This window comes from Salvia hispanica, chromosome 2 (assembly GCF_023119035.1).
Source record: "Salvia hispanica cultivar TCC Black 2014 chromosome 2, UniMelb_Shisp_WGS_1.0, whole genome shotgun sequence".
NCBI classification, from domain to species: Eukaryota; Viridiplantae; Streptophyta; class Magnoliopsida; order Lamiales; family Lamiaceae; genus Salvia; species Salvia hispanica.
Window position 1 is genome coordinate 14,201,818 of NC_062966.1, and position 19,847 is coordinate 14,221,664.

General features: G+C 34.7%; 2 protein-coding genes and 1 non-coding gene across 4 annotated transcripts; 1 reads left to right on the forward strand and 2 right to left on the reverse strand.

Annotated features, from left to right (window-relative positions):
* Positions 1-2,982: 2,982 nt before the first annotated feature.
* LOC125203633 (exopolygalacturonase clone GBGE184-like) lies at positions 2,983-5,341 on the reverse strand. Its single transcript, XM_048102025.1, has 5 exons — positions 5,164-5,341; positions 4,305-4,610; positions 3,915-4,204; positions 3,387-3,606; positions 2,983-3,292 (listed from the first exon to the last, which is right to left on the reverse strand). Exons 1-5 carry the CDS (start codon positions 5,317-5,319, stop codon positions 3,056-3,058), a joined length of 1,209 nt encoding a protein of 402 aa, XP_047957982.1. The 5' UTR covers positions 5,320-5,341; the 3' UTR covers positions 2,983-3,055.
* Positions 5,342-5,688: 347 nt separating this feature from the next.
* Positions 5,689-5,773, reverse strand: TRNAM-CAU. Its single transcript is given in 2 exon segments — positions 5,689-5,724; positions 5,736-5,773. It is a non-coding gene; the product is annotated as a tRNA-Met (tRNA).
* Positions 5,774-9,304: 3,531 nt separating this feature from the next.
* On the forward strand, positions 9,305-17,014 carry LOC125205999 (putative GTP diphosphokinase RSH1, chloroplastic). Of its 2 annotated transcripts, none has more exons than XM_048105246.1 (24): positions 9,305-9,630; positions 9,933-10,111; positions 10,487-10,675; positions 11,242-11,307; positions 11,453-11,545; positions 11,676-11,807; positions 11,905-12,006; positions 12,086-12,163; positions 12,241-12,312; positions 13,191-13,298; positions 13,397-13,494; positions 13,742-13,802; positions 13,884-13,946; positions 14,018-14,074; positions 14,156-14,257; positions 14,414-14,572; positions 14,684-14,815; positions 14,892-14,978; positions 15,072-15,143; positions 15,466-15,552; positions 15,691-16,150; positions 16,313-16,374; positions 16,480-16,548; positions 16,635-17,014. In XM_048105246.1, the coding sequence occupies exons 1-24, from the start codon at positions 9,606-9,608 to the stop codon at positions 16,737-16,739; spliced, it is 2,658 nt and encodes an 885-aa protein (XP_047961203.1). In that variant the 5' UTR covers positions 9,305-9,605; the 3' UTR covers positions 16,740-17,014. The 2 variants fall into 2 exon arrangements, with proteins under 2 accessions (XP_047961203.1, XP_047961204.1); XM_048105247.1 differs by having other exon boundaries at positions 15,694-16,150.
* Positions 17,015-19,847: the final 2,833 nt, after the last annotated feature.

A 19,847-nucleotide genomic window follows, 5' to 3' on the forward strand; every position in this document is an offset into this window, starting at 1 on the left:
GAGTGTGAATTAAATGCAAGCATGGAATGAATGTGAGTTTCGTGTCCTAGACGGCGAAGGACTGTGATTGGTCAAGAAATGGAGTGATGGCATTGGTCATTGAGCTCTGCATTTTCTTTGGGTATGTTATGCCTCATATTAATTTTTTCATTCCTTGGGACTTTAAATTCGTCCACTAGTAATTTAACTAAATTATCCATTATTTTATACAATAATTATCACAAATTGTTTAAAGACATTACATCTCCGTACAATTCGTTTTGTGTAGCAAATAAATTGTGTAAAATAAGATACTGATTTCTTGAGTTGAGTAAAATTCTCTTGAGAATTATCGTTTTGTAAAATTCTCTTAGCTCATAAACCGCTTCTTCTTCACATCAATAAGCATAAGATTCAAATTATCGTGAGATTAATGAGAAACTATGATAACTTTTTTTCAATTGAAAAGGAGTTACAGACATAGTTCATAGTCAAACAAATACTAGCTAGAAGTATTATCTTAAACTTCACAGCTACTATTATATCGTGGAGTATGTATATTATGTGTAGTGCGTACTTTATGCGTACAAAATATTGAATAGATCAAAGAATGGAAATTAGGCAACGATTCTGATTGTATCAAAATCATGAAATACAAGTACTATATCAGAAGTAATGATATGGAGTGTATATATAAACTATTCAACTGACCCTTTACATGCTACCACATTAACTAACTAAACTTGGAAATAAAATTACTACTCCCTCGGTCCCGGAGTATTAGACTCACTTCTTTTGGGCACATGATTTAAGGAATGGATATTTAAATAGTTAAAGTGGAAAGAGTAAAGTATGAGAGAGGGAAAAAGTAGGAGAGAGAAGAGAGAAAAAAGTAGGTGGAGAATAAAATAAGATAGATGTTTTTTGCTAAAAAAGGAAATGAGTCTAATATGTTGGGACATCCCAAAAAGGAAAGTTGGTCTAATACCTTAGGACGGAGGGAGTACTATATTTAGGTTTTAGCAGTATTGCATCTCTTGAAAAAGAATACCCATTTCATCGCAAATTCTCAATAGCAGCGGTTTGCATTCGTAGTAGTATTTTTAAAAATTATATAGGATTATAAAAATGATAATGCGACGATAAAGTTATTAATTTGACCACAATTTTGTGGCCCCGCCTAAATTCGGAATATAATTGTATTATTACGAAAAAGAAAATAGTGGCGTAACTATATTTAATCCTACCGTTAGGTTTTTCGGGGCCCAATAATTTGACCGTTGAATAGCAAAAGCGGGAAGAAAATATTTGGCGGGTAAGTGTCACGTGATGTAGTGGGGTCCGCTTATTGATATGTCACATGGTCAAAAGCTGTAACCTTCTGCAATGTTGTCAGACACTGCCCACATTTGGTAAATTGGATACCAAGGTAACTGGGCATCCATTTTTGTTTAGTTAGTCGGGCTTTGGCCCAATATTTGGGCCCACGCCCGGTCTCCCAGCACTCCCCCAGACCCAACCCGCACACATCTCTCCCATGTTACCGATGATCTTAGTAATATAATCTTAATTATTAGAACAAAATGATAAATTTGTGAGTAAATTATATTTTTTTAGTAGAAATCAATTTTCTTGGGATAACAATATCAATATTTAAATCATAACTACATTTCAAATAAAAATATTTAACATTTGCTCATTTATGCTCAAGTCTGAATAAAAATTTGACCAAACTTTGTGAATGTTTCGGCAATTTGCCATTACCTGAAACATATACCGATATACTCTCCCCGGCCAACCGAAAATGGCTCACTTTCTTTTTAGTTTGTCCCAGCTAAAATGACTCATTACTAAAAATGAAAACCTATTTATCTTTACTTGATTTCGTCTCTTTTAATTTATTCTCTCCACCTAACACACAAAATAAAACTGTATAAAATCATGTGTCTGATATTATATTAATTTGTATAGATAATTATGCTTTGTTTATATAGTTAGTTATATTATTTTATTCGACAGGTGGTGCCAAGTCCTTGACAATTTATATACTCCATACAATGGGAAGTGTTATATTGCTAACTCAATACTTAATTGCTAACTACAATTAAATAATAGTCATTAGATATTTAAATTAAGGGCCTAGATCATTAGCCCCGGAATGTCAATACGAAAAAAAAACGTCAATAAGAGTATTAAGGTCAATTAACAACAAATTAGTTTTAACTAACTTTTGAAAAATATCCCAAAACTTTTAAACGCATATAACTTTCTCGATTAAAATTATTTTTTCGCACAACATATATCAAATCAAAGATAATTTCATAAGGATTCTAACGAGACCTCACTTGCATATGTTTCGACGTCAAAATTTGAAAAAAAAATTCAAAATTTTTTAATTTTTTCGTACAGCAACAAATGTCAACATGATATATACAATATGTCAATATAATACATGAAGAATGTCAATATAAACAATGTGTTAACATTTTCAAAGCATTGGTTTGATATTCTCAAAGCATTGTGTTGATATTTTCGAAACACTATATTCACATTTTCATCTAAACCCCTAATTTGGTAGTTTTTTTTTATCTTTTTTTATTTAATTAATAAAAACGAAAATTACACGTGTCAAATTGTAGACCACAAATTTTCTAAAATCCTATGGTTTTAAATTAGTTGTAGTTAGCAATTAAATGATGAGTTAACAATTGATCACTCCCCGTACAATTTCTTTCGTATATCGTTTCTTGTTTACGTACATATGTATTTTTCAAATCCTAACTATGCTGAATGTCCAATTCTAACAAAAATATTATCAATTCACAATTTTATACGCGCGAGTTTTTTTGGGGGGAACTATATTACAAATTTAATTTGAATATATAAATCCAGTCATTTTGGCAAATTAAACCAATTTAACACACAATTTACAAATTATTTTTGAAACTATGTAAACTTGGGGCAAGGGCAAGTAGTGCACGCACATAGTACGCAGTGCTTGTTTTCTTCATTTACAAATAATCAGAATTAAACGAATATGAAATTAGTGTCGAGATAAAAGGTATGGAGATGGCATTCAAGTGCATCGGTTAGGCATGGAAGGAAAGATTTGGCCTTGAGTGATGATTTGCGCATTTGAACATGCAGAAGTTAGTTGCTTAATAGTGGAATCAAATGGTTTTAAATTAATATTAGCTAATTCAACCTTTTCACATGGGACTAACGAACTGCAGTTCAAATTTATGGCTATTGGAGAAGTCGACGTGCCGCTTATATCTCTGAAGTGAATATCGCTCAGCCTAACGCTTGATTGCTACAACACATGAAAAGAAAAGAAAAGAAAAGCATCACAAAAAATAGCTAGGGTTTTGGAACATATCACATATGATAATAATTTTGATTATTACCTGTGAATTATCCTTGGAGTTGTAATGCTGATCGATTAAAATAGGGTTTTGGACTCCCTCCATCACTAGATGTTCAAAAACAATGTTTGTAGCTTCGATCTTCGGAGAGTCGTGGTAGCTTCTGATTCGTGCTCCATTTTTCGTCTTAACCAGCGTGCAGTTTGTCACTGTGATTCCGTTGACGTTTGTTTCGTCTACGAGTTTCCCCAAGCTCCCAACGCTGCCATTAAATGTGGATCAAGTTTCAATAGATCAGAATCGATACAACAAAAATAAGGACATTTTCAGTCAATTAAGGACGTTCCTTTGTGTTTCTAAATACATCATCTAGCTACATTTCGAAAAATGTGTTCAATCTTGGTGTCCCAATTAAAATTAAAGTTGCAAACTAAATGACTTTGTTTTGCCCCCTCAATTTTGATCATTTTTAAAAAATTTCAACGCAAGTAATTGCATTTAGTTTTGTGTTATAAGAAAAGTTTCATGTAGTGCAATTCTGCTAATAAAATACTAACAAGCTAGGGTTACCTGAGGCCGTGACCAGGGCCACATGTAACCCCGGCCACCAGAACGCTTTGCGTGCCGTAGTCAATGGAAACACAGTCGTCTCCAGTTCCGATGACGGAGTCGGTTATCTTAACATTTGTAGAATTGGTGAGGTGGATTCCGTGGGTGAAGGGGCTGTCACCAGGTGCAGTGATACCCACTTTGCTTATATCTATGTTTTTGCTATCTCTAACCTCTAAATGGAAACCCATGCTGTTTACGAATTTCAAATCACCAACCTTCGCATTTTCCACCGATTTTAACGAGAGAGCCTGTTATTAATGAATAACATTAGTAAAGAGGAAAAAATGATACTCCATGTGCCTTATTTTATGAACAGACCAAAATGAAAAAACATGACTATTGGCTTACGACGGGGAGAAGAGGGAGGTCGCTGTCGGCGCCGTATTTCCAAACGGATTTTCCACGGCCATCGATGGTTCCGGGGCCAGTGAGGAGGAGGCCGTCGACTCTCTCGATCGAGATCCAAGCACCTTGTGAATAGGAGCTGAGATCAGTATTGGCGAGGAGAGTGCCTTGGATTTCAACTATGATGGGCTTTGTAGCGGTGCAAGGACCCGCAAACACAACTTCCGACGCCATGAAATTGCCAGGAGGAATCAAAACCTTTGCCGCTGCACCTGACCGACATGCTGCTACCCATGCTCGTATCAAAGCCTATCAACCAAAGCCTTTGATTTTTCAAATTAATGCATGCTTATAAAATAGTATCAATGTCATAGAATGTTAGTATATTTTATAACTCTATTTTATAGGTAAAAAATGCAAGATTCATAGGTAGGACGATGATAAAATATTAAATACTCCCCTCAATTTTGGGGTAGTGAATTAATTAATTATTCAATCGAGTAATTAAGTGCTCGCCGAGTTATCTAATAATCATACAAACCAAACATCTGATTAGGCTAAAATCACCTAATTATCTATCACGGTCCCAATCATATAAACCAAACATTTGATTAAACTTGACCATCTTTAAACTAGGACTAACTATCACTCAAACATTTCATTTATTTGTCACGCTCCTAATCACACAAATCAAACATGTGATACCTGTAATTGTCAGTTAGATCAGAGTTTTAGTGTGTGTATACATGAATTGATAGAAAATTAATTTCCCGAGTATAGCCAACATATTTTTGTTTAAATATATAGGAGTTGACACATGTAAGCAAAATGCATAAATTAATTATAAGGATGGAAAAGTGACCATTGCATCATCTTCGGTTCCATCACCAACAGCATTAAAGTTTTTAACATCAAAAACTTTGTGGTCGGTAGGTTGGGGCTGGCATCCAACCTCATGCATCATAAGTAGAAGCACGATACATGCACTAATGAAAATCCTGCCTCTTCCATAAGGCATGTTTCGGTAGTTTTCTGTTTAATTATTAAAATTCTTTTAATGCTTGTTGCTACAAGAATGCCAATTATTTTTATTTTTTTTTGGACGAGTCGATGGGTATTTGTAGATCAACTCCATATTTCACGCCACATCTATCTCTACTTGTTTTAGTGGTCTTTTATTACATTTTTTGTGTTTGTGATAAGAATTTGCCTAATTATTAGGGTACTTGATCCACTTATTGAGGACTTATAATTCTCCCATTGTTTATAAAAATTATACTCCATTTTGCATGTTTTTCTATACATCTAATTATCCTGAGGTGTTAGTGCACTGTGGTCTGTGTACATATGTTGCAGTAAATCTATTTAGTGTAATTAAAAAGTATATTGGGGTGAGAGAGGCTCGAACTCTCGACCTCAGGATATCTCTATAGCTATGAGACCTACGCGCTAGCCAACTGCGCCACCACCCCAATGTTGATTTTCTTCTAAATACAATTTAAATATACTCTTAGTCTTAATACTCCACTTTACTTCAGAGATATAACATCACTAAGTGATAGCTTCGCGTGGAATATTTTTCAGAGCATGAATGATCTCTGAAAATTGTAATCTACATAGTACTTATAATTTATATGGACATGTGTTATGTGTAGTATGATGTCGACTCGTCGACTTAAAAAAAAAACAAACTACTCCTAGTTATTATATTCAATTTCAGATTCGTGTTCAGCAATATATTTGTATTTTATTTGAAATGTATTACATGTACACTTTGACTTATAACTTTATAAGACATTTTACAAAGTGCAAAACAGACTTCTTATTACTTTGAAATTTTGTATGCACTTGCGATATTTTTATAAGTAGTATACGAATACAATACAATTTTACACTGTACACGCTTGTTTAGCACCAAAAAACGAGGTAATATAATATTGTTCGTTAATTTTTATTTAGTATACACTTAATAATAAACACATGCCTTGTTCAATTAGTATTTTGCCAATGTCATAATTTAAAATAAAAATAGAGATTTTGGATACGTAAACTAAATATAACACGTATGTGATGCATAAGTCTTAATTTGTTTTATATTAATCTGAATATATATAAAGCAATATCTACACCACACAAATAAAAATAATATACATACTGCTATGTATATTTATTATTACCCACCCCCTACTTTTAACAACTAAAATTAAATAAAATTATGCTTGCAAAAGTACTTCTGCAACATAATTCAGCCATAATGCGACCATGTGTCATATACCAGTATATGTATACCTGAATAATTTTTTCGATCCATATTTTTATGTGCATATATATGTATATATTCTTAAAACAGCGTATTAATTATATTTAAAGTATATCTTTTTTTCTGATAAATTGAAAAAAAGCTCGAGTTGACAAACAGCGAGCAAAGGTTCAAGATAAGCGGCTAAATGACAACATGCAAAAACCGGAAACAGAAGAGTATAAAGTATACCTAATCAATTAGAAAAGAAATAGTATGAAGACAATGCGAGATATAGAAAATTCTTCATGAGCATACAGAATGCATTTTCCTACTAGAGGAGGTATATCCTTTGGCGGACTGAAATTGGGAGAATATAATTCAACCTCACTTTGTATTATTCTTAGTAATGCTTTTCAACAAGATATGAAATAAGGAATATACCCTAGTGTTAAATGTTGAACGCACACTTTTTGTTTTTTCCTCTTCCACTTTTTAAACCATAATTAAATGTTAGTAGATAATTATATATAGTTCTGGGGTATTGTTTTTGTGCATAGAAAATCAGAAGTATAAGAATGAATTTATCGCATGTAAAAGTAATTTGTCACGCGTACATGACTACATTAATTTAGTACATTTAAATCTAATCACGGTGGTTGTGACTACTAGTATATATGCACAGTGGCGACGCAAGATTTTAATATTGGGAGTCAAAATTAACGTAAACAATTGTTGCGTATTTTGAGTATCAATAACGCCAGAAACAATCACGACATGAACAATACAAATAATTATGTGAGATAAATAAATTGAAAATGAGCAATATAAGATGACAGTGTCAATGTCGAAATAATTGAGGAATATATTTTTAAACAAAAAGCATAACCTTAAAATTAAATTTTCTAATATGATATATATGCATATTAATGTAACTAAATAATTATTTTTATTCTTAGATTATAAAAATAGTACTTATGTGATGTTACAATAACAAAGTTTGCACAAATAAAATAATAAACAAAAAGTATATAGAATTACTAGTGAAAAAATATAAATGAATTAACTATAATAGGTGGGACAAATAAATTAATTATTTGACAAATAAAAAACCATGAATTAATTTATTGATAAATAAATTTATTTAGTTGTTTTGCTTTCAAAAATTCGATTCAAGAACCTATGACGTCTAGGTTCCTTGGTCAATTGGTAGACCAACTGAGCTATAAATTAATGTGACAACTGTTGTAAGAATGTATATGGAGTATATAAAACACGAAAATCAACGGGGATTCCAAGGCCCCCCCATGCTCCTTAATTAGTGGGTCCGCCTTTGCATATGCATATAAGTATATTAACAGTTAAAAGTGAGTTTATACGTAGTTTAATTTTAAGGTTTTTTTATAGCAGCATTAGTTTTCATGACATTCAAGTCAAAACAGTAACTTTTTTACATGCTTTTTCATCACACTTCTCTTCAATTAATCTTTACTTAGCAAAACAAACAACACATTTGATTTGACCATAACATGATTTTATTATCAACCAGCAAAACCAACCAACCACTACAAATCAATCAACCTTTGAATATAAATATCATCCACAGTTTAATCAAAAGTCAAAATTAATCAAGCTCTCAATAACAAGAACTAAACTCAAAATTAATCAAGCTCTCAAGAACAAGAATTAAACTCAAAATTAATCAAGCTCTCAAGAACAAGAATCGCCTTTATCCATCTAAACATGTGAACCCGAATTTAAAGAAAACCAAACACAATTTTAGTTTTTATTTATTTATTTTTAAATATCATGAAAATGTGCGAATTCCACGAAGGTGATGGGCAGAAGATCCATACAAAAACCCAACAACCTATTTAAGTGCAGTAATAAAGAATGAATGTTAAATTAGGTATAGATGTTGGTTGGCCTTGTAAGACACCATATTGAAACACATATCATCAGAGAAGAAGAAAGAAGATGGTCACTTATCATTTCAGCAATATTTAATTTTGACTCTACATGTCCACTCTAACAAACACAGAAAGCACCAAATGTTGCTGCTTTCTTTAAGAGACACCTCCACTAAAGTCACCATAGTACTATATCATAACACTAGTACCACTATATCGAAATACAATCTTAAATTCAATAATTGACCCCAAATTTGAAGGCAAAAAATGAAAATACAAAAGTAAAAAAACATCATTGATTAGTCAATTATAAAAACCTGAAAAAAAATTAATAGAAGAAAATCTAAATTAAATATAATCTGAAGTGATAATAATATGAAGCATAAATATTACCCTCTTCTTTCTTGAAAAGTATTTAACATTAAATTCAACACGAATTTTAATGTATAACTGATAAAGTAGAGAAATCGAGATAGAGGGGTAGTGTAAGTAGTGTTAGTGAATAGTAGACTCCACGCTATTAATAATGTAGTGTAATAATATAAGCGGTTGATAAAATAACATTTATTTAACTATTTCAAAATTAAAAAGTCTATAGTAATTTTCAAAAATAAATTAATAAGAAAATAGTTTATATTTTTTAAAACAAAAGTTATAAACATTAGAGTCTTAGATGTACCTCATTAATGATTATTTGAATCTTAGCGGATCTTGCGCTCACATAGGGTTATTATTTGGTTTGCGGAATTTAATTTAGTTTGAAATTTAATTATAAAGTGAAATGATAAATAATGAGGAGAAAAATCCAACTGGAGAAAATAAATTGAAGACAAATATCTTTATGATACGGCATTTGTGTGGCCTCGACTAAATCTCCATTCTATCCCTCTCTCTCCCCTTCGCAATTTTTCTCGCTTGATTATCTCACTATTTGTTATACTACTACCTTATTTCCATCTAATTCCTCTCCAACTCTATCTTAAATTCGATAATTTGCTAGGTTTTTGGAAGGGAAATCATATTTGTGTTTTTGGTGTGCTGATGAAAACTCAGTTTATGTGTTCTATTAATTCAGCTTTCATGGTTTCTCTCAAGGAATTGTGGTCGGCTTTCTGTTTCAATGCCTAGTTTCATCGTCGATGCTTCGGATTAGATATGATGTCGCCTTCGTCAATGTCAGGTATTTTCTTGATTATTGGGTTATTTTTATGCTGGTTTTGGTGAAAGGTGGTGTTGTTTTACTGTAGGTGACTGAGTTATGGTTTGTTTAGTGGTGGATTATGTGTTTTCTGCTTTAATTGGATGTTTTGGTATCGTTTCTTTTGAGTGGGGAGGTGCGCTGTGTGGAAAGATTGTTCTTCACTTGAGTTGATTAGTTCAGGCAGTGGATTTTATTTGAAGTATGGATGATATGTTCGGAATTTAATTTGGTTGAATGAATTTATGTGATTATTCTGATTTTGGTGATTATTTTTTGGGCAGTTTCTATTGAATGTGTGAATATATGCAAGTTGTGGAAGGGGGACGTGGCTGGAAGATTTGATTGCAGCATGCTATCGTGTGCTTCTAAAGCTCCGAGGGTGCTGACTGGATTTCTTGCAAGCACTGCACATCCTCCTCAGGCGTGTGGAAGAATTGTGAGCAGAAGTAGTATCCGATGTGTGAGTAAATTTTGAGCTTGTTCTTTTAATGGGATTTTCTGTGATATTCATGATTACATGACACATTAAGTTAGCCGAGTGCTTTATGTTTACTCTTTAACTTTCTCGATTTTTGTCAGCTATAGCTGTTAGAACACGCATGCTGAAAATGCTAAGATTACATCAGGAAAGTGTAATGGGGATTTATAGTAGCTAACGGCTTTCACCACGTGTCCTTTTTGGGTAGATATAACTATCGGAATTAGGAATCAGCAATTGTGTGTTCCATGAATTAAATAAAATGTGATTATAATGTTCAATACTTGTGCGAAATACTTAATTTTTTACTACTTATATCAGTTACTAATGGAGATACATTCGTTATTATTTTTCCAGAGATGCGAAGTTCATAATTGGGGAGAATGTTGCTTATATGAGACCTCCAATCTTGCCAGTTTGCAGAAACTTGAGATAGCAAGTACTGGACATTCTGTTCGCAACAAATGGAAGTTATATTGTTCTCCATCTTCTTCTTCTTCTTCTTCTTCAGAACGTTGCAACGTTTCTCCAGACAGCTTATGGGAGGTAACTGAAATAATTATTTCTTTTCTTTAAGTTGGTTAATTGTAATTTACAGAGTTCACTTAGTAGTAGAGCATATGAGGTCAACCTCATTGATCCATAAATCTATGACACAGAGATACGATAGACTGAAATATGACTTGCAGTTTAAACGATCTGCAAGTAGAACTTCTGAAAAATTAATGAGTAAAGGGTTGATTACATCTTTTAAAGTACAATCCATTCTCAGGCTACACTTCGGTGGGAGTACTTAAGGTGGGTTTTTGGGATTGATCTCTGGTATCTTAACCTTATAAAGGTGGAAACCAATATGCTACAATATTGTGGTTGGAGTGTAACAACATAACTGTACGATGAGCTAAATCGCCATAGATGATTACCAACATATGGAGCAGTTAGATAATTAGAAGTGATTGAGAACAAGTTAAGGCGAGGTGTGATTGTCTCCCATTATGGACCTTTCACAGATGTTTAGGCTTGAATGATTCATTTAATGTAGATGAAGTCACATAGCTAAGCATTCTAAGTTTACTCTCAAGACAGAGTTGTTGATTGTTTTTTACTCCCAGGATCTTAAACCTGGCATCTCATATCTATCCCCAAAGGAATTGGATTTGGTTCGCAAGGCCCTGAATGTAAGTTTTCATCAATCATTCTCAAGTTATTTTGTTCTCCTTAGGCCTACATGCAATTTGATTTTATTTCAATATACCATTTGACTTATCTCATGCCTTATAATTTCAGTAATATTCTTTTTTTGGATTTATCTTGTTTTCATAGTTGGCTTTTGAGGCACATGATGGTCAAAGAAGGCGCAGTGGGGAACCCTTTATTATACACCCGGTTGCAGTTGCTCAAATTCTCGGTGAACTAGTGAGTTGTGTTATATATTTCATTCTTTGTCTTGCTGACTTAATGATTTAATTTATCTTGTTGGGTTTATTTCAGATTTCAAGAGTTTCTCTGAATGGAATATATCTCTGACTTGCAATTGTTAATCCAGGAACTGGATTGGGAGTCTATTGCGGCTGGACTTTTGCATGATACAGTGGAAGACACAAATGTGGTTACTTTTGAAAGTATAGAGAAAGAATTTGGAGCAGCTGTTCGTCACATTGTGGAAGGGGAAACAAAGGCAGCTCTATGCAATCAATTTTATCATTCTTTACTTGCCATTAAGATGTGATCTTTGTCATTAAGCTGACAGCCACAGTCGGGCATTGATGTTCCAGGTATCTAAACTTGGGAAACTCAAGTCAAAGAATGAGAGTCATTCTGTTCAAGATGTGAAAGCAGACGACCTCCGTCAGATGTTTCTGGCCATGACTGAAGAGGTAAGTTATGGATGTATGAGAATGTATATGGTGATTATATATATGATGCCATTCATTGACTGAAGTAGTGGTGTATCAGGTCCGTGTTATAATTGTCAAATTGGCCGACAGATTGCACAACATGCGGACTCTTGCACATATGCCTCCACATAAGCAGGTTTGCATGGTTCAGTTAGGTTATGTTTTAGCTAAATTGCATTGGATCCAAATTTTTTATATCAAGTATTTTTGCAGTCCAGTATTGCTATGGAAACGCTGCAGGTTTTTGCTCCTCTGGCAAAACTGCTTGGAATTTACCAGATAAAGGTACACAGTTTACTCCTCTTTTGGCCATAATGTCGTCATACATGTTGTAACGTATTTATATGTATATATATTATTTTATGTTCAACGACAAATTAAAGTCAGCATTTGTATCTTCAGCCATAATTGAGTAGGTTGTGATCTAATTTTTTAATATTAAAGAGGGATCAGAGTAATTTATCGAGATTATATCTGAACTAACAGTTAGTGTTATGTGCGGAATCATCTTTGGCCTGTTAATTTAGTTCTCTTATCACTATTCCAATTCATTGTATGCTTTGGTGTTTAATGAGTTTTTCCTCTAGTTGTTTGCTAAGATGTTATGTCTGCTCCCGAAAGGTCAACTATTTATTTTGTGTTGAACCTATCAATTTGCTCTTTAATGTTTGAAGCCGAAAAATAGTAAAACTTGTTCACTGCACAAGTGCGTGCAAGCGAAGCACGTCATTGTCATATATCTTCTTTTAGTGACTTCCACATAACTCGTACCACTTGTAGTCTGTCCATTTTTAAGCATCCCATGTTTGCACCCGCCTTAAAATTTGTATAAGATGCACAAGTACTTGATTGTTGGTTAATAATTTATACGGAGTACCACTTTTTGTTTGAATGTTTTTGGTAGCATATGGAGTACATAATTTAGTGATTGGACAATAAGTCAGCTTTAAAGCAAAACTGAATGCAGTTTTATGCCTATACTCTATATTCATTATGACGGATTGTTCTTGCTACATTGCCAATCTTCTCCCTCTTTTTGGATTCCGTAATTACTTCTTCCGTCCTTCATATACTATTCCTCAGTACTAAAATATTTCTGCCTTTTATGCATAACTTGTCATTTGTTTGGGAAAGAGTACTTATTTTTAATTTCCTTCTTGCAGACCGAACTTGAAAATCTGGCGTTTATGTACACAAACCCTGAAGATTATCCAAAGGTCAAGAGAAGAGTTGCAGAACTTTATCGAGAACACGAAAAAGATCTCAAAGAGGTACTTATTCAGTGGTCTGAACCGACTATGCTATGTACTCGTATAACTTTTTGATAATTAGTTAGTCACCTACTCATGCTTTGTCCTCATTCCATTAGGCAAACCAAATTTTGATGAAAAGGATTGACGCCGATCAATTCTTAGACCTTCTCACTGTGAAAACTGAGGTTCAGCCTGTGTGTAAGGAACCTTACAGGTAATATAGATTATTTCTGTTCATATTAGATTCAACCTTGGCCATACAGTTATTCTAGTTAGTATTTACTTCTCCTAGTTCTGTTATAATCACTGTTCAGAATAGTCAGTCCCATCTATTATGTGTATCCTGGGTAGAGTTACAAATTGCTTAGTGATCCTACTAATTTAAATTTAAAAAGAAACTAATGCGGTAGTTAGACTTGGTCGTCTTACTTTCTCCTAAATTACCTCTCTTTGATATGCAGCATTTATAAAGCCGTTCTTAAATCTAAAAGCTCAATAAATGAAGTTAATCAGATTGCTCAGGTATATGGTTGTTGAATTTGATCACCCTGTCAATTTGTCAATGCACTGCTGTTTCATACATGTAAGTTTCTTGAACTCCAGCTGCGAATTATTATAAAACCAAAGCCGTGCGCGGGAGTTGGACCCTTGTGTAATGCGCAACAGGTGTGGTCATCTATATTCTTATATTTATGTTGAACTACTAATATTCTTACTGACTTTAGTATATGCTACAGATATGCTACCATGTGCTTGGACTTGTCCATGGAATTTGGACACCTATCCCTCGAGCTGTATGTAATATGAGACCGCTATTAAAGAACTTATTTTATAATTTCAGATGTATATGTATTTAAGCTCTCCTTTTATAACAGATGAAGGATTATATTGCCACTCCGAAGCCTAATGGCTATCAGAGTCTTCATACTACAGTGATTCCCTTTCTTTATGAAAGCATGTTCAGGCTGGAAGTTCAGGTTTGACATCATAAGTTGATTGTATTTCTTTCATCACTTTACTTGTGTTCTATCTTGAAACATTAAGCTTTATGGAACATTGATATAGGTTATGGAATAGCAATGTATATGTATTTTCAGATTCTAGTTAATATCGATCTTACTTTTGGTTGGCAGATTAGGACAGAAGAGATGGATTTGATTGCTGAAAGAGGCATCGCTGCGCATTATAGTGGCAAAGTTTTTGTGAATGGGTTGGTTGGACACGCCATGCCAAGTGGCAGAACGTCCAGAGGGAAAACGGTTGGCCTTAACAATGCTAATATTGCTCTCAGGGTATATTACTTTACTTGTACTTTCATACATGTAAATCCATATATGAATTCCTTGGTTATCAATTTAAAGTAACTAATTATATCAACAATTTGTTTTCCATTCTTCACTTAGATAAGCTGGCTAAATGCAATCCGGGAGTGGCAGGAGGAATTTGTTGGAAATATGAGCTCTAGGGAGTTTGTTGACACAGTCACCAGGGATCTTCTTGGTAGTCGTGTCTTTGTATTTACACCTAGGGGAGAGGCAAGAATATTCAAATTAGCTTCTTTTGTAATATACTCATGTTATCAGTGTGTTTATATAGTTTTACTGTCAACAGATTAAGAATCTGCCTAAAGGGGCGACAGTAATTGATTATGCGTATATGATCCACACTGAAATTGGAAACAAAATGGTTGCTGCAAAGGTATTTTTAAATTGCTGATTATGTGCTGTATGGATTCTCCATTTGAGACTCCTCTTTAATCTTGTCTCATTGTCAGAAGTTCTCTATTTCCAGGTTAACGGCAATCTTGTCTCCCCAACACATATGCTTGTGAACGCTGAAGTAGTCGAGATTATAACATATAATGTCAGTTCATTTGTTCTTACCCCTATCCATATCTGGCTATTCTTCCCATATTAAATGTCACTGCATGATATCATGCACATAATTAATGAGGAGCTATGATATTAGTATCAGTTAAGAGAAGTGTGATTGTCGAGTATGATGCTTCCCCTAAAATTCCTGTGCATATTTTGGTATCCTTAAGTTGTGTGTTGTGCCTCCCTCAGATGCTTTTCATTTCCATTTCCATTCTGGAACCACCTTCTATGTTATTGCATAATCCACAACAGGAATATAGACTATAGTACAAGCTCTATTTTGCATATTGATGCAAGTTTCGTTTCAGGGGCTCTCAAATAAATCTGCCTTTCAGCGACACAAGCAGTGGCTCCAATACGCAAAAACACGAAGTGCTCGACACAAGATTATGAAAGTAGGTTACTTTTCGGAGCTTCTCTTATTTTTAATTATAATTGTTCTACCCCCTCTCTCTCTCGTTGACACACAGTCACACACACACACATGATTAGACCCCCTCAAATTTATTAACTCTATTACATATACACTGTAGCAGTTTCTGAGAGAGCAGGCTGCACTATCAGCATCTGAAATAACTGCTGATTCTGTGGAGGAATTTGTTGCTGAATCTGAAGAGGAAAGCAAAGAGGAACCAGCTGTAAATTACTCTGAGGGGCCTAAGCATACGTGGCAGAAATTATTGAGGAATGTCATGCAAATTGCATCCTCAAAAGCAAATAGTGAAGATATATTCCAATTTGACAAGGGGAACATTCAGATTCCAACTGTTAACGGGAAGCACAACAAGAATATGCAGCACGTGAGTTTGAAGGCAAAGGGAGAAGTGCTATCTCAAGGAAATGGTGTTGCAAAGATGATTCGTGCCAATATTCCTCTGTACAGAGAAGTGTTACCAGGACTTGAGGTGTGGCAAGCCAGCAAGATTATGTCTTGGCACAACCTCGAGGGTAACTCTATCCAGTGGCTGTCCATAGTCTGCATAGACCGTAAAGGTAATTTTCAATGGTTGGTTATACAATTCGTCTTTCTTGTGAACAATGTACTTGTGTTGGAATGTAATGGTTTTTGAATTGCTTTCCTGAACTCGCCATCAAACATATTAAGTGATTGTTCTTCTTAGTGTTGCTTGAATTCTGACGTGTATTAAAACTCAGGGATGATGGCAGATGTCACATCAGCACTTGCAGCTGTAGGAATTACCATATGTTCTTGTGCTGTGAGTTTAGATTTAAGAATAACTTGTCACATTCTTTATCCTCTATATTACAAAATCCTTCTCTTCTGACATGTTATATATGATGTCATACGACATCATTGGCAGGCTGAGATTGATCGAAGGAAGGGAATGGGTGTCATGTTGTTTCAGGTCGAAGCAAGCTTGGACGATTTGGTACACATTCCTAAATCCAAATATGCATGTGTTGTTTCCACACTTGGTCCTAAAATTAACATTCTGCCTACTTTTTCTCGTCCCAGTCCAATGCTTGCTCGAAGGTGGATCTGATCCTCGGTGTTTTGGGGTGGTCAACCGGTTGCAGCTGGCTGAGCTCATCAGAGACTCGCCAGTTTCTAGAGTGTTAAATGTCTGGTATGGTTCACTCAGCTGCTAATGGTTGGGGATTAAGTTTTGTATCAAGAGAAATGGTTCACCTTTTGGATATGGGATTATTCAGCTTCTAGTTGTCAAATTCTTTTGAACCCTACAGTCAAATAAGACCAGTATAAATGCTAGCGAAATCTGTATATAGAAAGAAGAGAGTTAGTATAGTGGTGAAAGTATACCTGTAAAGGGAATGGTAGATGAGCACAGTTTCCTTTCACATATTTGACAATATCATGACTTTTTTTTTTGTGCTTTTAATGTTTCAGTAACGTATTTTCTTTGAAGGCACTGATTCCACCAACGTCACGGTTGAGGTGGTCGAGATCATGATGATAATTTAACTTAAAAAAGGATTATTGTTCTCTAAAATCATAAACTTTCGTCTAGAGATGTCCAAGCTTTATGGTTCGGGTGGTTAACCACAAATCTGTAATTGGCGGTTATAGTTCCGAATTGGAATCGTGAGATTTTTATTGAACCGAAATGATCACTTTTAGAATCGTGGGCCGGTTCAAGTTCCAAAATTTCAGAACCGTAACCATACTGGAAATGCCGTTCCGGGTGGTTCCAAACTGAAACTGCAAAATCACTGGAAAACTGCAAAACTGATCCAGAACCGCAAAAGACCTTCGGAAATCGGTGGTTCGGAATTGAATGGAATCGCAAAAAATTGCCAGTTCTGAAATTGAACCGGCAGTTTTCGAACCGAAATCATAACCGCAAAATACGGACAAGGTTCGGTTCTAGTTTGAGATTTTCTGGAACTGGAACCTGCAATTCCGGAATCTGGGGGAAAATTTAAACCAATTAATTCATAAAACGATGCTGTTGTATACACTCAGTAAAAGCATGGTTGTGCACTTATATTATCCAATGTACCACGTTGAATTCAATTTAGGGAAAAAATCAAACATATGGGAAATTCGCTACAATGCATAAGTTCGACGTTTTATTAGAGCATCTCCAATGCCGGCTAGCCGATTCGCGTCGCTAGCCGGTCGGCTAGCCGAACCATTGCAGTAGGCCAGCCGAGAATCGGTGAGAAAAGCGGCGTGGGCTAGCCGATTCGGGTGCGCTGGCCGCCATTGTGGCGTGCCGATCGGCCAGCGATCGGCCAACGCTATTTTTTAATTTTTTTTTAATTTTTGAAAATCTATATAATGTATTTTTTTAATGTTTTTTTATGAATTTTTTTAATTATGTAATTTTTAAATAGGCACACAGACGACGGGCTAGACCCAATACAAAATTATGACCTAAAACAGAAACATGTCATAGCGTCGGGTCGTGTGTGGCTCGTGAGGAGTAGCGGCAAACTATAACGGATTCAAAGCATACTAACATTTTTTAATGTATTTTTTTAATAAATTAGTGAGGAGTGGAGTGGGGCGGTGGCTCGTGTGTGGAAGTCTGGATTTTTTTTTATTATGTAATTTTTTTTTTTTATTTTTAGTTAATGTACTTTTTTTATTTAAATAAAATTAACGAATTTTTCCCGTATATGTGTCGTAAATTTAATCGTAATTTTAATTCCGTAAATGTAGTATTTTTTGAATTATTTTTATTAAACGGCCTATATATTTGGCCTAAATCTGATGTGGCAGGTGGATTTTTAGTGCTGCTGACGTGGCAGGGAGAGAGAGTGACTGGCCTATGGCTAGCCTATTTGCATTGGAGATGCTCTTATAAAGAGCCTTCCTTTTCAAGTTGTGGCTGTGAGTGTTGATAAGAGGGGAAAGCATGTGTATATAGGGATGAGAAAAAAACAGGAAACCGAATATCCGAACCAAACCAAACCAAAATTTTGAAATTCGGTTCGGTTTTTTTGGTTTTTCGGATCGGTTCGATTCGATTTTAGAAATATAAAAATTTTAGTTTTTTGGTTCGGGCGGAAAAAAACCAAAAAACCAAATTATATATATATATATATATATAGAGAGAGAGAGAGAGAGAGAGAGAGAGTTGTGATCAATGTCGAACCAATTCTTAAAGACCGAACTAGAGACCAAATCTCATCCACTCATTAATCACATCTAATGGTTATTAATAATTTCTGATTTTTTTATTCAATTGAATTGGTAAAGGGTAGTTTAGGAATGTGCGGTTCTTCCTCCCTTCCCAATTCCAACCCACTTCTCTTTCTCTCTCATCGTCACTCTCTGTCAATTTAGATAAAGACTACCCCTACCAATCCCTCAATTTCGTTGAATTGATAGAAATAGAGCTGAAGAAAATGTTAGACATAGTCCAATCGATCCACGACGAGATGTAAGAGATGTAGTTGCTGAATAAAGCTACTAACAGCAATATGTTCTGGTTTAATTTTCTATGGATTCTTGTTTGCCTATCAGTATCTAGAATCCAGCTATGGCATTTGAAATCTTTCTTCGAGAAGAAGAAGCTATGGCATTTCTGCGTACTGTAAATTTACTTAGAGAAGTTCGTTGAATTGATAGAAATAGAGCTGAAGAAAATGTTAGACATAGTCCAATCGATCCACGACGAGATGTAAGAGATGTAGTTGCTGAATAAAGCTACTAACAGCAATATGTTCTGGTTTAATTTTCTATGGATTCTTGTTTGCCTATCAGTATCTAGAATCCAGCTATGGCATTTGAAATCTTTCTTCGAGAAGAAGAAGCTATGGCATTTCTGCGTACTGTAAATTTACTTAGAGAAGGGATGAATTACAGTTTTGATTCGATTTGGCAACAGAACAGTAATAAATTTCATTTCGTGTTGTTAAAAAAAAAATTCCCTCATTCTGCTCGCCTCCGAGCGCTTTGCTGGAAAATCGGTCAGTTACGAAATTGGGATTACACTGTCGAGGAATTGATGGAGAACAGCTCCGAAGACATTGACATTGCCTGGTTTAGTGCGGGATGGAGCATAAGCACGAAGTTTAGCTTGATTGCCCCAGAGCTGCTCTATGTTCTCCACCTGCCACAACTCAATTGATTTAATATATAGAGTATCGAGTTATAATGTTTTATCGAATAATTCAAACTAGCTTGTATATGCTACAAACCTGATGTTTCTGATGCTATCCCCGGATTCAAAATAGCGGGTTGTTTTGAAGTAACATT

Coding starts and splice junctions, on each gene's coding strand:
- LOC125203633 (XM_048102025.1), bottom strand. CDS start 5,319: ATGCCTTATGGAAGAGGCAGGATTTTCATTAGTGCATGTATCGTGCTT. Junction 3,607..3,914: donor GGCCCTGGTCACGGCCTCAG/GTAACCCTAGCT, acceptor ATTTAATGGCAG/CGTTGGGAGCTTGGGGAAAC. Junction 3,293..3,386: donor ACTCCAAGGATAATTCACAG/GTAATAATCAAA, acceptor CATGTGTTGTAG/CAATCAAGCGTTAGGCTGAG.
- LOC125205999 (XM_048105246.1), top strand. CDS start 9,606: ATGATGTCGCCTTCGTCAATGTCAG. Junction 11,308..11,452: donor TGGTTCGCAAGGCCCTGAAT/GTAAGTTTTCAT, acceptor TTGTTTTCATAG/TTGGCTTTTGAGGCACATGA. Junction 11,546..11,675: donor CTCAAATTCTCGGTGAACTA/GTGAGTTGTGTT, acceptor TTGTTAATCCAG/GAACTGGATTGGGAGTCTAT.